This window comes from Suillus discolor (genome assembly GCF_016758755.1).
Source record: "Suillus discolor strain FC423 chromosome Unknown F5147scaffold_1, whole genome shotgun sequence".
NCBI classification, from domain to species: Eukaryota; Fungi; Basidiomycota; class Agaricomycetes; order Boletales; family Suillaceae; genus Suillus; species Suillus discolor.
The window spans coordinates 349,310-363,012 of NW_024541248.1; the positions used below are offsets into that span (position 1 = coordinate 349,310).

The 13,703-nt window shown below is 48.1% G+C and overlaps 7 protein-coding genes across 7 annotated transcripts; 3 read left to right on the plus strand and 4 right to left on the minus strand.

Moving 5' to 3' along the window:
• Positions 1-29: 29 nt before the first annotated feature.
• On the plus strand, positions 30-1,966 carry F5147DRAFT_662237 (dihydrouridine synthase-domain-containing protein). Its single transcript, XM_041434770.1, has 5 exons — positions 30-271; positions 323-358; positions 418-709; positions 779-1,581; positions 1,625-1,966. Exons 1-5 carry the CDS (start codon positions 155-157, stop codon positions 1,649-1,651), a joined length of 1,275 nt encoding a protein of 424 aa, XP_041299881.1. The 5' UTR covers positions 30-154; the 3' UTR covers positions 1,652-1,966.
• A 63-nt stretch (positions 1,967-2,029) lies between these two features.
• On the minus strand, positions 2,030-3,207 carry F5147DRAFT_662240 (glutathione S-transferase C-terminal-like protein). The gene is given in 6 exon segments (XM_041434771.1): positions 2,030-2,183; positions 2,237-2,746; positions 2,804-2,908; positions 2,965-2,985; positions 3,048-3,175; positions 3,187-3,207. The coding sequence occupies 5 exon segments, from the start codon at positions 3,081-3,083 to the stop codon at positions 2,136-2,138; spliced, it is 720 nt and encodes a 239-aa protein (XP_041299882.1). The 5' UTR covers positions 3,084-3,175; positions 3,187-3,207; the 3' UTR covers positions 2,030-2,135.
• Positions 3,208-4,597: 1,390 nt separating this feature from the next.
• Positions 4,598-5,545, minus strand: F5147DRAFT_766424 (glutathione S-transferase C-terminal-like protein; the record flags this gene model as incomplete). Its single annotated transcript, XM_041440770.1, has 5 exons — positions 4,598-4,645; positions 4,699-5,208; positions 5,266-5,370; positions 5,427-5,447; positions 5,510-5,545. The coding sequence occupies 5 exons, from the start codon at positions 5,543-5,545 to the stop codon at positions 4,598-4,600; spliced, it is 720 nt and encodes a 239-aa protein (XP_041299883.1).
• Positions 5,546-7,213: 1,668 nt separating this feature from the next.
• On the minus strand, positions 7,214-8,241 carry F5147DRAFT_662253 (glutathione S-transferase C-terminal-like protein). The gene is made up of 4 exons (XM_041434772.1): positions 8,130-8,241; positions 8,047-8,067; positions 7,889-7,993; positions 7,214-7,831 (listed from the first exon to the last, which is right to left on the minus strand). The coding sequence occupies exons 1-4, from the start codon at positions 8,163-8,165 to the stop codon at positions 7,298-7,300; spliced, it is 696 nt and encodes a 231-aa protein (XP_041299884.1). The 5' UTR covers positions 8,166-8,241; the 3' UTR covers positions 7,214-7,297.
• A 676-nt stretch (positions 8,242-8,917) lies between these two features.
• Positions 8,918-10,446, plus strand: F5147DRAFT_2224 (uncharacterized protein). The gene is made up of 2 exons (XM_041428677.1): positions 8,918-9,232; positions 9,286-10,446. Exons 1-2 carry the CDS (start codon positions 9,221-9,223, stop codon positions 10,156-10,158), a joined length of 885 nt encoding a protein of 294 aa, XP_041299885.1. The 5' UTR covers positions 8,918-9,220; the 3' UTR covers positions 10,159-10,446.
• A 671-nt stretch (positions 10,447-11,117) lies between these two features.
• F5147DRAFT_766427 (uncharacterized protein) lies at positions 11,118-12,247 on the plus strand (the record flags this gene model as incomplete). The annotated part of the gene is made up of 10 exons (XM_041440771.1): positions 11,118-11,162; positions 11,219-11,236; positions 11,288-11,307; positions 11,347-11,439; positions 11,488-11,590; positions 11,650-11,825; positions 11,883-11,946; positions 12,000-12,054; positions 12,118-12,168; positions 12,228-12,247. 10 exons carry the CDS (start codon positions 11,118-11,120, stop codon positions 12,245-12,247), a joined length of 645 nt encoding a protein of 214 aa, XP_041299886.1.
• A 157-nt stretch (positions 12,248-12,404) lies between these two features.
• Positions 12,405-12,686, minus strand: F5147DRAFT_562513 (uncharacterized protein; the record flags this gene model as incomplete). Its single annotated transcript, XM_041430623.1, has 1 exon — positions 12,405-12,686. A coding segment is annotated over one exon (282 nt), but the record flags the coding sequence as incomplete, so codon positions are not given.
• Between the last annotated feature and the right edge of the window lie 1,017 nt (positions 12,687-13,703).

A 13,703-nucleotide genomic window follows, 5' to 3' on the forward strand; every position in this document is an offset into this window, starting at 1 on the left:
ATATAATATTTTGTACAAGTCACGTGTAAGGCATTGTTGCCCACTACTACTGACTAGCTTCAAAGTAGGCTACTGCACCGGTTTCCCAATAACTTCCTTCATCACCCTACTCAAGCGCGCTCTGCGCGAGCGCACTTTCCGGAAGATCGTCACAATGGCAGTTCAGACCACCTCCGATCACCCCAGGAAACTCGCTGGATACGACTTTTACCACCAGATCCTCGGTAGCCCAAAGCTCATCGTTGCGCCGATGGTAGATCAAAGTGAGCTGGTAAGTAGAATCTATGTATATTATCTATTACTTTATGTTTACTTGACTCAGGCCTGGAGAATCCTATCACGCCGATATGGTGCCCAGGTACGTCTCCGATCGCCATCACTTTTTATCCTTGTCATTCACTTGTTGCATCTGCTCAGCTTTGTTACACACCCATGATAAACGCCAAGATGTTTTCTCCCCCTTCTGCACACGCATATCGTGCTCAGGCGTTCAATACTTCCTGTCTCGAAGAAGGCTCAAGTACACACGACCGCCCACTCATTGTTCAATTCTGTGCCAATAATCCCTCACAGCTCCTCACGAGCGCACTCGCTGTACAAGATCACTGTGATGCCATTGATATAAATCTTGGGTGTCCTCAGGATATCGCAAGGAAGGGACACTACGGGAGCTTCTTGATGGACGAGTGGGAGCTGATTCATGACTTGAGTGTGTTTTTATCATTGTTTGATATTAGAATTCTAATTTTCAAGGCTAATGACGTATCCGTCGGAACAGTCAACGTACTTCATGAAAACCTCTCCGTACCCGTTACCGCCAAGTTCCGAATATTTCCCTCCATAGAGAAAACAGTGGCTTACGCCAAAATGCTGGAATCCGCAGGGGCCCAGATCCTCACTTGCCATGGTCGCCTGCGCACACAACGCGGACAAAATACTGGGCTCGCAGACTGGTCACACATCAAAGCCGTGAAAGAGGCAGTACGGGTGCCTGTGTTCGCAAATGGTAACATTTTATTTCATGAAGATGTAGAGAAGTGCCTGAGAGAGACCGGCGTGGATGGGGTGATGAGCGCTGAGGGGCAGTTATATAACCCTGCCTTATTTGCTCCTGCACCATCTGGGAATCCATCATCAACCCTGACAAGTGCACACCCGCCCCATGCGGACCTCGCGCTTGAGTACTTGGCTATCGTCAAGAACCTCAAGACCCCAACATCGACGAGCGCGGTCAAAGGCCATTTGTTTAAAATCATGCATCCCGCTCTGGGCAGGGAGACCGATCTGAGGGAGAGATTAGGACGGATAAGAGGGTCGAATGTCGTTGAGGAGTATATTGAGATTGCGAAGGAGATGAAGCAGCGTATGGAGAGGGATGCTGCGGAGGCGATGAAGAGGAGACAAATGATCGACGATTTGATCACGATCGAGCCTACGACAGGGCTCAGAGTCCTGCCGCATTGGCTCTCCCAACCGTACTTCAGACCGCTCAAGTCTCCAACAGAAGCTTTGAAACGAGCATCTTCACCGATACCCTCTCACGAGGAGGTGAAGCGGGCGAGGCTTTCTGGGCAATCTGCCGTAGGCGATACAGATATCTCTTTGTGATTACTGCATCTTTCAGCGTTCTAGATGTTTGCACACTGTGTAGGTCAAGTCTGGAGTGTCAGTACTTCAGTCCCTAAGATTCGGATGTCGTCGCATGAACAGGTCGCAGGGTTTGCGATTTACGGCTAGAACGCGTGGGATTGAAAGAGAAGGTGACGCTCCGAATCTTTGATGCAATGCGGTGATGCGGACTCGGACATTTCGTATTAATTCGTTTTCGACAGACATGTTTCGTGAAAGAGAGTATACCGGAGTCGCATTCTGAATGCTAACGATACCGCGGAAAGAGCAAGATAACGCCGTATGTACGCCCCTGGAACCGCGGTGCTGCGCGTGCAAAAGTCTCATAACACAGACCTCAAGTGAAGCGTGAAAAGAGTTCGAGTAGAATGCACACGTGTCAACGCGAATTCCGCGGGATCTCGAGCGTATCGGCCACTCGATAGAAAATCAGTTTGAAACACTCAAATGATGGTTAACGGTGCGCAATCATTGTATGTTACATATGACAATATCCACTTATGTGCTTAATTAGGCAAGCCAAACCTCCCGATGAAAGCCTCTGCCACAACGTCCTATCGGCAAGTCGTTATGATAATAGCAATCATCGACAGAGTAACGGACGCACCTCGTCGAATGTGGATTTGAAGCTCTCCCTTGCTAGCAATCTTTGCACATAACCATTGAATTTTGCATACTTGGGGTCCTCCAGACCCTTCAAGAATTTCTTCCTTTCCTCGTCTTTGTAGGAACCAATTCCCTTCTGCACCAACAAGTTCAATCTTGCCCAGAACGGTGCGAATGCAATGTCTGCAATGGTGTACTGGTCGTTAACAGCGTATTTTACCCCCTCAGGTAGAAGGTCCTGAATTGCATCCACGCCGGCCAAGAGAGCGGCATGGGTGCCTTCCGGGTTGCCGTGTAGAAACTTCGTGGAATTGGGATTGAGCTTGATGGACACGATTTCGATGAAGAAACGAGCCTTGGCGCGCAGCACAGGGTCCGCAGGTACGATACCGGAGGAGGGGTACAAATCACCGATAAACTCGTCCAGGATAAGTGACTCTGCCAATTTGGTAGACTCGGGAGAAGCGTTTTCTGGGGGAACATCGGGACCACCATAAGCAATAGCCGGCACCTAGGATTAATCTACTTCAAGATGTGCTCACTTCGCAAGCAAGAGCGTAGCGCATACCTTGCTGGCAGGGTTCACCTTTGGGGCGTACCACTCTGGCTTATTCCCTAGATCGATCTCGTATCTTTTGAATGGAGCACCAGCCTCGGCGAGGGCAATTTCAGTCTGGATTGATTGAGTTATGACGACAGGCACAATTGTCAAGGCTGACAAGCACATACCCTCTGGGCGTAGGGGCATAACTAGTATGTGCATGGGTCAATTTCAGTAGATGGGTTCATAGCGTGATGCAAGTATACAGTACCTTCGAAGTGTAAAGGGTGATCTGTTCGTGAGGCATGGTATGTTAGTCGTCCAAGTGGGAGATACGATGAGTTGGATATAGCTGAGATACTTATATATGGGTCGAGCTGGTGCATGACTAACTGAATGATCTCTGACTCTCTGAGGACTGGTCGGGATATCTATACACGAGGAATATGTGATGAGTCTGACACAATCATGATTAATTGCTTTATCAGCGACAAGAAAAATGCTGCGCCACTGCTGCGACGCATCAGAGAACCTGTGAAGATATCGCAATATATAGGAAAGGTTTTCGTCGCAGTGATCAAGCAGCGGTGATATATGTATATGACTACTGGGGTTCGAATCTGACCTTGCTTGCCTGCATGGTCTCGGATTTTTCCGGCGGTACAGTGACGCTGACACCATTTTCAACGTCCGCGAACACAATAAATGCGCCGCATCGTGAGATTGCGTTGCCTGCTGAGCGCTGAGCACTGATCGGCAAATGGGGTGTCCGTCGAATCTTGCACGGTTTGTGCACGGTAGCCATTAAGTCACTGCGCTTGCGCTTTATTCAAATCGTCGTCACGTACTGCAGCTATGATCTCTTTTATCCAGGGCAGAATACATGGTTTAAAAACTTTAAACAGGATCGGTAATGTCATGACAATACAGCCACATTGATATTGAACGTTTGTTGATATTTATTATTGTTTATTATTGGCACGTCCAGATGCAAGGTGACAAGGTGACGTAAAAGCACCATAGTCAGCATAATCCCAGTAAGAACTCACCAGTTTACTGATGTACCACTGCTGCGGTATCATCTGCCGCGACGTTTCACGAGGACGTGACTCGGAAGCGGGCGAGGCTTTCTGCAATCTGCCGTAGGCGATACAAATATCTCTTTGTGATTACTGCCGCAATCTTTCAGCGTTCTTTTATAGAATAGATGTTTGCACACTGCGTAGGTCAAGCCTGGAGCAGCAGTACTTCAGTCCTTAAGGTCCGGATGTCGTCGCATGAGCAGGTCGCAGGGTTTGCCATTTGCAGTTCAGCTGGAACGCGCGGAATTGACAGAGAAGGTGACGCTCCGAATCTTCGATGCAGAGCGGTGATGCGCATTCGCGCATTTCGTACTAATTTGTTTTGACAGCCATGTTTCGTTGTATTGCGCATCATGTTAGTGAAAGAACAGAACCGGGTGCACACTGACCAGAGTCGCATTCTGAATACTAACGATCCCGCGGAAAGAGCAAGACAACACCATATGTATGCTCCTGGAACCGCGGTGCTGCGCGTGCAAAGGTCTCAGAACACCCAAAGGTAAATTTTTGAGTGTTCTCTATCACGTGAGTCCAAGATTTGGTTCGCTCACCAATGTTTCTCCCCTCATCCTGTAGTAAAAACACACTGAGCCGTTTTGTTGATCATGGTTGGAGGACCCACGTGGACATCACCTCGAGCCTATCGCCCACTCGATATAAAATCAGTGTGAAACACTCAAATGATGGTTAATGGTGCGCAATCGTTGTATGTTACATATGACAATATCCACTTATGTGCTTATTTAGCCAAGCCGAACCTCTTGGTAAAAATCCCTGCCACAACGTCCTATCGGCAAGTGGTTATGATAATAGCAATCATCGGCAGAGTAGCGGACGCACCTCGTGGAATGTGGACTTGAAGCTCTGCCTTGCTAGCAATCTTTGCACATAACCATTAAATTTCGCATACTTAGGGTCCTCCAGAGCCTTCAAGAAGCTCTTCCTTTCCTCATCTTTGTAGGCACCAATTCCCTTCTGCACCAACACGTTTAATCTTGCCCAGAACGGTGCGAATGCAATGTCTGCAATGGTGTACTGATCGTTGACAGCGTATTTTACCCCATCAGGTAGAAGGTCCTGAATGGCATCCACACCGACCAAGAGAGCGGCACGGGTGCCTTCCGGGTTACCGGATGCAAACTTCATGAAATTGGGACTGAACTTGGTGGACACGGTCTCGATGAAGAAACGGGCCTGGGCGCGCTGCACAGGGTCCGCAGGTAAGATACCAGAGGAGGGGTACAAATCACCGATGAACTCGACCAGAATCAGCGATTCTGCCAATTTGGTAGACTCGGGAGAAGCGTTTTCTGGGGGAACATCGGGACCACCATAAGCAATAGCCGGCACCTAGGATTAATCTACTTCAAGATGTGCTCACTTCGCAAGCAAGAGCGTAGCGCATACCTTGCTGGCAGGGTTCACCTTTGGGGCGTACCACTCTGGCTTATTCCCTAGATCGATCTCGTATCTTTTGAATGGAGCACCAGCCTCGGCGAGGGCAATTTCAGTCTGGATTGATTGAGTTATGACGACAGGCACAATTTTCAAGGCTGACAAGCACATACCCTCTGAGCGTAGGGGCATACCTAGTATGTGCATGGGTCAATGTCAGTAGATGGATTCATAGCGTGATGCAAGTATACAGTACCTTCGCGGTGTAAAGGGTGATCTGTTCGTGAGGCATGGTATGTTAGTCGTCCAAGTGGGAGATTCGATGAGTTGGATACACTAGCTGAGATACTTATAATGGGTTGAGCTGGTGCATGACTAACTGAATGATCTCGAGGACTGATCGGGATATCTATAGTACATGAGGAATATGTGATGAATCTGACGCAATCATGATTAGTTGCTTTATCAGCGACAAGAAAAATGCGCCACTAGTAGCTGCGGTATATGCCGCGCCGTTCGGGCTAAATCTATAGACTCGTAACCACGTCTGAGATGTTAAGTGTTTGACGTAGCTATTAAGACTGGTCGTTCTCAGTCGAAAAAGTGTGATCGTGATTGCAGATCTCGAAGAAATTTGGCAGGCGAAGCACGGAGTTTCAATTTTAGCAGGTGCCGGTCGTGGATATCCGAGTTTGTTTCAACTCAGTAGTCGTCACTCGAGAGTAAATTGCTTACTACCACAAAACAATTTCACAGTCTCTAGCCCGATGCCACCTCTTGCCCCTGCTTGAGTACTGTCAGGTGAGTAGTGCGATAGGATACCGTAGAATACGATCCATGATGTGCTATATTAACAGTGTGATGTTACTTGGATAACCAGACGATTAACAGGCGATAACGGCCTCAGTAGTCGATTGAGGTGTCGAGGTGTGAAGAATTCAATGGTACTACTCATGTAGCTGGTACCATTAGACAGGTGACCCATCGATTATGAATAGCTTCGAGCGTGTGTTATTAGTATGGGCGCTTCAATTGCAGTTCGAACGTTCAAGTAGCGGCAGACTGTAACGGTCACTCAGTTGACACCGTCGTAGCTTCACCCTTGTTTCTCGTAAAGATGGTATATTTTATATTGACCATCTCCTTGTTAGCCAAATGCAATTAGTACCATTGGCTAGACAAAGGGCAGACAATGCAAAGCACTCAATTGAATCAACATTTGGCAAGTCGTACCTGCATCACCGATGAAATGAACCCCTCGCTCCTCCTCGCTGGAGGTTCTCTGAAACACACCGTGGCAGATTACTACCTACAACGAAACTCACCCTGAAAGGCCTTCGGTACCTTTTCCGAGTGGTGTCAAGGGTGCAAAGAGTACACCGGAGTCGCATTCCATGAAATTCTTCGTAGTTTGTTTTCTTCTGTCAAAAGGCCTCCGACTATAAATGTTGGTCTAGAGTGTCAACTGTGGGAGAGCATGGAAGCCGCTTACCCACCTGTGGGACTTCCCGTTGCCAGCAGCATGCATGGCGGCCAACCCGTGGACACAATCAGCAAGAACAACGAGATGTCGTGAGACGACACGGTTAAATACTCGAATGTATACCTCGTAAGCTAAGGAGTGCCACTGACCGGAAGGCACACAATTTCGGGGTCTACCTTCTGCGACAGATAGGACAAAACACGCCGATACGGAATGGGTGGCGCACTGGGCACGATGATTAGTTGTGAGGTAAATTTTTGGGTGTTCCCTATCACATGGGTCCAAGATTGTCTCACTCACCAATGTTTCTCCTCTCATCCTGTAGTAAAAGCACACTGAGCGGTTTTATTTATCGTGGCTGGAGGACCCGCGTGGGAATCACCTCGAGCCTATAGGGTCACTCGATAGAGAATCAGTCTGAAACACTCGAATAATGGTTGATGGTACGCAATCGTTGTTATGTTACATTATGATAATTATGTGCTTATTTAGCTAAGCCGAACTTGCTGGTGAAGATCTCTTCCACAACGTCCTATCGACAAGTTATTACGATGGCAGCAATCATCGGCAGAGTAGCAGACGCACCTCGTGGAATGTAGATTTGAAGCTCTGCCTCGCTAGCAATCTTTGCACATAACCATTGAATTTCGTATACTTGGGGTCCTCCAGACCCTTCAAGAATTTCTTCCTTTCCTCATCTTTGTAGGCACCAATTCCCTTCTGCACCAACACGTTCAATCTTGCCCAGAACGGCGCCAATGCGATGTCTGCGATGGTGTACTGGTCGTTGACAGCGTATTTTACCCCGTCAGGTAGAAGGTCCTGAATTGCATCCACGCCAGCCAAGAGTGCGGCATGGGTGCCTTCCGGGTTGCCGGATATAAACTTCATGAAATTGGGACTGAACTTGGTGGACACGACCTCGATGAAGAAACGGGCCTGGGCGCGCTGCACAGGGTCCGCAGGTAAGATACTGGAGGAGGGGTACAAATCACCGATGAACTCGACCAGAATCAGCGATTCTGCCAATTTGATAGACTTGGGAGAAGCGTTTTCTGGGGAAACATCGGGACCACCATAAGCGATAGCCGGCACCTAGGACGAGTCTACTTCAAGATGTGATCACTTCGCAAGCAAGAGTGTAACGCATACCTTGCTGGCAGGGTTCACCTTTGGGGCGTACCACTCTGGCTTATTCCCCAGATCGATTTCGTATCTTTTGAATGGAGCACCAACCTCGGCGAGGGCAATTTCAGTCTGAATTGGTTGAGTTACGACAGGTACAATTGTCAAGGCTGACAAGCACATACCCTCTGGGCGTAGGGGCATGCCTAGTATGTGCATGGGTCAATGTCAGTAGATGGATTCATAGCGTGATGCAAGTATACAGTACCTTCGCAGTGTAAAGGGTGATCTGTTCGTGAGGCATGTCGTCCAAGTGGGAGATTCGATGAGTAGGATATAGCTGAGATACTTATACATGGGTCGAGCTGGCGCATGACTAAATGGTTTCCGAGGACTGGTCGGGATATTAGAATATACGATGAATCTTCGGACGCAATCACGGTTGCTTTACATATTAGTGCTGACTAGCGCTGACTGATCAAACTGGCAACTGCCAATGTGCGGCCTGCGGATGAATTCAGCTTATTAATTGTTTCAAGGATATCCCAGATCCAATATTTCTGACATTGACCTCACCTTGCAGGTTGCGGCGATGTTGACGGGTCGATGAGCGCTAAGAATCGAGACTTGTTCAAGTTTGAATAATAACAAGCGCTGCAGCCTCAGGCTAGACAAAGTTCGGGGACCCCGCATCCTTCAATTGATTTGATACCGCATTGGAACTTGAAGCTAGTTGTGTTCTCTGAGAAGTCTGCCTCACGTCGATGGGACGTTTCTAACTTAATTCTCAGGCACGGTGAAAGCTGGTGAGAGATAATACACCGTGAGACTCGTTTCAATGTGCCATGCTCATCCCCACTTCAAGTCCACTTGCTCTTATCCAATAAAGTACTCTCGTCCATTTACTCTGTATGCCTGCCTGGACAATAATTTCGCCCAAAAACCCAGCGAACGATCCGGAGGGTCATCCAATGCGGATGAACGTATACCGGGCGATGAAAGCTGTCTATCATGTTTTAGACCCATCAAACGAACCGAGTTCCACAATTGAAGTAAAACACATCGCAACCCTCGAATACGCAGTCTCGCAAGAAAAGGCGGGTCCTCCTGAAATATCAAGCCTCGTCATACATCTGCGCCTTTCCGCACAGACTGATACACGCTTTGATGTTGCGCTGCATGACTCGGACATGCAGATCAAAGATAAGGTACAGAACACGTGCATTTCGCTCCCTGGAGAGCTTTCCCCAATTCTGATGGACATCTCCTGGTTTGTTCGCGAGTTCGTCATCAGAAGGTCAGCTATCAAAGTGGAAACCAACTTCGGACTGTAGTTTTGGCCGTAGGATATGGGAACAGATGCAAGAGGAGGTAGGCGTTGCTTTGTATTCATCCACTATCATGATGCAAATCAAGTACTCTAGAAATACCATCAGCGTGTTTCACAGCAAGAGACTGCTGGTGGCACAGATACCAGTAGAATCCGATGCTCTTTATGCCCCGCTGGTCTTATCCGCTGCAAAAGCTGTAAGGTTGTATCGTGCCGGTCGGTCGATTGCCGTGGATCTTCCGAACCCCCACTCATACGGTGCGCTAAGCATTTAGACAATGTATTATGCTTTCCGTGCCTCGAAGAGCAGGGATCCAAGAGAGAGCTAGAGAAATGTCCTGCGTGCAAATCTTGGTGCTGTCCCAAGGATATAAGCGAGTGTATCGGTCATCCCGTTACCATCCCTTCGCTTTCTCGCGCATCCTCTCTTGATCACTTTCAGCGTATGATGACTATCTGCTCCCGATCAGCTAAAGTTCACCCTCTCAAGTACGGTTCTTGCGGCCGATGCAGGCTACGTGGCTGGCGGAGATGCCCAGGTAACTTCTGTTGGTCAAAGCACAATGAGATCTGCCCGCAATGCACCAGTGGTGGTATCACGTGTGCGTGTCAGAAAGTGTGGGCATGTGATGTTTGCGCGGAGCACGATAGCAGCATCTTTATCCGTTGTCCGCGCTGTGACAAGCCGTTCTGCACCTCTTGCACATATATCGATCAATGCAAACGGTGCAACCGTACTACTCTCTGCTATGATTGCGCTGAAGAAACATCGGATGTGGATGACTGCACCGAGGATGCATCTGACGGAGTAGAAATGTTTGCTACACTCGCCGGAACATGCGAAGGCTGCGGGGGGAAGGTGTGTAGTCGCTGCGCGCCGATTAGAGCATCGTGGTTTTCATGCGCGGGGTGCTTGGTGATGAAGAACCGTCGTACTGAACGTGCACATGCCTATTACCGCAACTGATCTGAGCCAACATGATTGTAATTCGCAGGTCGCTCCATGTATATGAGAACAGAACGTTTGATTCCGCGGAAGCAATTCGCGTGACTCTCATGGATGTGCCCCAGCTGAGCTCCACCGTTCCCTGTCAGTGTTATATAATTTGTGTATGATGCACCTCTTGTCATAGCTTGCTGCTGTGTTGCTGGTAATACGCCTCTGCGGCAGTCAGCCCTTTCCATGCTGTCACCTCCTGTGAAGCGCGCATCTTGTACATACCGTATTCTCAGGAAACCTATTCCCTCAAAATTGAACATTTGTTTGCTTCGACATAAGTCTGTTTATCTGCGAAAATTTACGATTACCTAATGTAAACGCTGTAAAGCAGATTCCTCCCAAGATTCCTCCGCTACCCAACAAGGGTATGTCACGGTCACACAACGCCGAGCAACCTGAAGATACCTACGCGCGGCCCCCACGACGGTAGATGCAGCTGCGACAACGGACGGTTGGGCTTAGAAGACGGATGGATAGATGGATTGTATCAGTAGAGTAGTAGGAGACTGTCATACATGATTCCACGGACAATCATTTAATAGCACGAAGTCACGGTCAGAAATTCAGAATGAATGCAAGTGTGAAATCAAAGATTTCAAATGAGGGTGCGAGAACGACAAAGATGCATCAGAGTCGCACCTTGGTTCTGCAGGCCTCCCGTTGTGAATCAACGAGAAGGTGAGTGAAAATTTACAATTATTAGTAGATGTTGAGGAATATCCCGGCAGGCGCGTGCGCCTGCCGGGAAAATTTACAAACTTTACAAACTTTACCGTAAATTTTTCACTGTCCCGCACTTCACTCACTTTACCCACCAGAATTCGCACTTTACTGCACTTTACTCTACCTCACCTGTCCCTCCGCCCTCCCCATCCTACTCAGTTGCCATAAATGGTGACTTAGACAATACGGTCACATGACACATGATGTCTCTTCTCCGTCGCCTCCCATCTTCCTCGACGGTCGTTAACGTTGGCCCCCGTATTGCACACACCCTTCCCCAGTAGCGAAATTTATAGTCTACTAGTCAACAAAGACAATCATCGTGAGTTCCTTTCGCATCGTTCTAATTCAAATTGGTGTTGACATATCGCAGGATGATGAGGTTAGTCAAAGGTACTTATATTCAGGGTGGCTTCAATGACATTCGAGTAGTACCACACCCATAACCGGACCTGCACCTTTTTCAAAATCTACGAAGTTTAATGATCTTCCAGATGATATCAAGAGGACGTTTGAAACTATCGAGTACGCTAATCATAAGTGCTAACATGTCCTAGGACTTACTTCGCATAGCTCGCACATTCAGGGATGTATACAAATAAGCAACGAGCTTGAACAGCGAAAAATGGGGGAAGAGGCGATCAAGGGCCAGGAGTTAATTCGCGAATTGCACAAGGTGCGCCTCATTTTATTGCATATATCCAGTATGTTTGGTTACCGACTTTATTGATCCAGGAGCTGCTTGGTGTATCCTCCGTTATTCAGTCGGACTCTCTCTTCGCCAAGGACCTGAAAGTGAAGACTGAACAAGCAGTTCAAGACACGATTGTCGCAACCAACATCATCGAGGGCTTTAAAAACCCGCATCAGAGCACAGCATATCTCAAGAATCATGCTTCGTTCCCTCTGGAGTATGTGTAGATCATCAATGTGAAGTAACTTGAAAGTGTTGACATGTTGCTGGCTAGATTCTTCACCCGTGTCACGCAAGAGATGCAGGAGCGTCTGCAGTGGTTCAAAAACATTATCGAAGTATGATGCCGTATTTTTGGTAACACCCTGAAGTATTCTAATACATCGAATAGCAAATTGAGCGGAAACTATCCGCATCGGCATCCCAATCTCAAAATACACCCCAAGGTTAGACTTTCCTTCGCTCCACCCTCATCCTCAGCTTACATTTCGCTGTGTTGTCTTGACAAGACATCAAAGACTACCAAAACCTACGATTGACATCACGAGAGCCCATGAAATGTGAGTCATGCTTTCGAAATTGTTTGGTTACAAGGACTCACATAGTCCCGTCATTCCAGCTACACTCTCTACCTACTGAGGATTGTGCTCTGTGCTAGCTAACCTCCTCGCATACGATTGACTTTGGCCGAAGAGATAGAATCGCTGGCATCGTCTCTTTTGTCCTTTGGATTCCCCTGTGTAAGATATCTCTGCCGGGTGTCTCTCGCCACAATATTCAATCGCTTCAGTTCTGCTCATGTGTCACCTTGTAAGTCAGAATTCAGTGTCCTAGATGAAAACCATCTCAGAATTGCTACGTGGCTCAATTTAGGTGCGCGTGATAACATTACATAGATACTCTGAAGGGAACGCGCCCATGTCAAATCCACAATGACTCGGTCTAAAGAGCTTCCTTGCACCTTGAAATCTGTGAATGCCCATCCTGGCACAATTGGAAGTTGCGTACATCGAATATTGATTATTTTTTCACCTGTAGGATATCTAAAACTATTTGTCACAGGCAGAATGGGTACAACACCACGGTCCGAATCTCGACGGTCATTAACGTTGCCCCCCGCATGGTGTGCTACTGTAACACTGCGGTTTTGTGTGATTAGAAGGTACAATCAAACTTTTCAGCATACCTTTGACTGACATTCTCATCTAGAAACACTACTACTATTTGTCATATGATGATACTGCCTTGGATCATTGCCAGAGTCGTCTTTCGTGTAAGTCTTTGTTTACTTGTTCCTCCTTCAAGTTCTACTTGGAACATTCCATCATCTCTTCCCGAGCTGGCAGGCCTTCTGTAGGTGAACCAACTCAGTAGGTTGCGCATGTCCGGACAAGCCTTTTGTAGGTTATCTGGATGTCCAGTGTGTGACGTACTCATACTCTGAGTCCCTTTGCTTTTTGAATCTGACTTGGGGCCGTTTTTTTAATGCTAATATTCATTTCAACCGCTTCAGCAGGAATCCGTTGGCTGGACCCAGTGTCCCATTCTTGGAGGGATGTCCAGCAATAAAGAACTTCTTCAAGGGTGCTTCTGTCACACTCGTCCACCAGTTTCAGACCGCCGCCCTTGCTGTTCTCAAGCAGAACAACGTTCATGCACCGGACCTCCGCCCAGATTCGCCACAGTTCAGCCAGTTGAAGAACTCCTTCAAGAGTGTTTCTGTCACGCTCGTCCACCAGTTTCAGACCGCCGCTCTTGCTGTTCTCAAGCAGAACAACGTTCATGCACTGGACCTCCACCCAGAACTCCTTCAAGGGCGTTTCTGTCATGCTCGTCCACCAGTTTCAGACCGCCACTCTTGCTGTTCTCAAGCAGAACAATGTTTGTGCACTGGACCTCCGCCCAGATTTGCCACAGTTCAGCCAGTTCAAGAACACCTTCAAGGGTGCTTCTGTCACGCTCGTCCACCGGTTTCAGACCACCGCTCTTGCTGTTCTCAAGCAGAACGATGTTCGTGCACTGGACCTCCGCCCAGATTCGCCACAGTTCAGGCAGGGCATTTCTGTCATGCTTGTCCACCGGCCGGGCCTCGAAA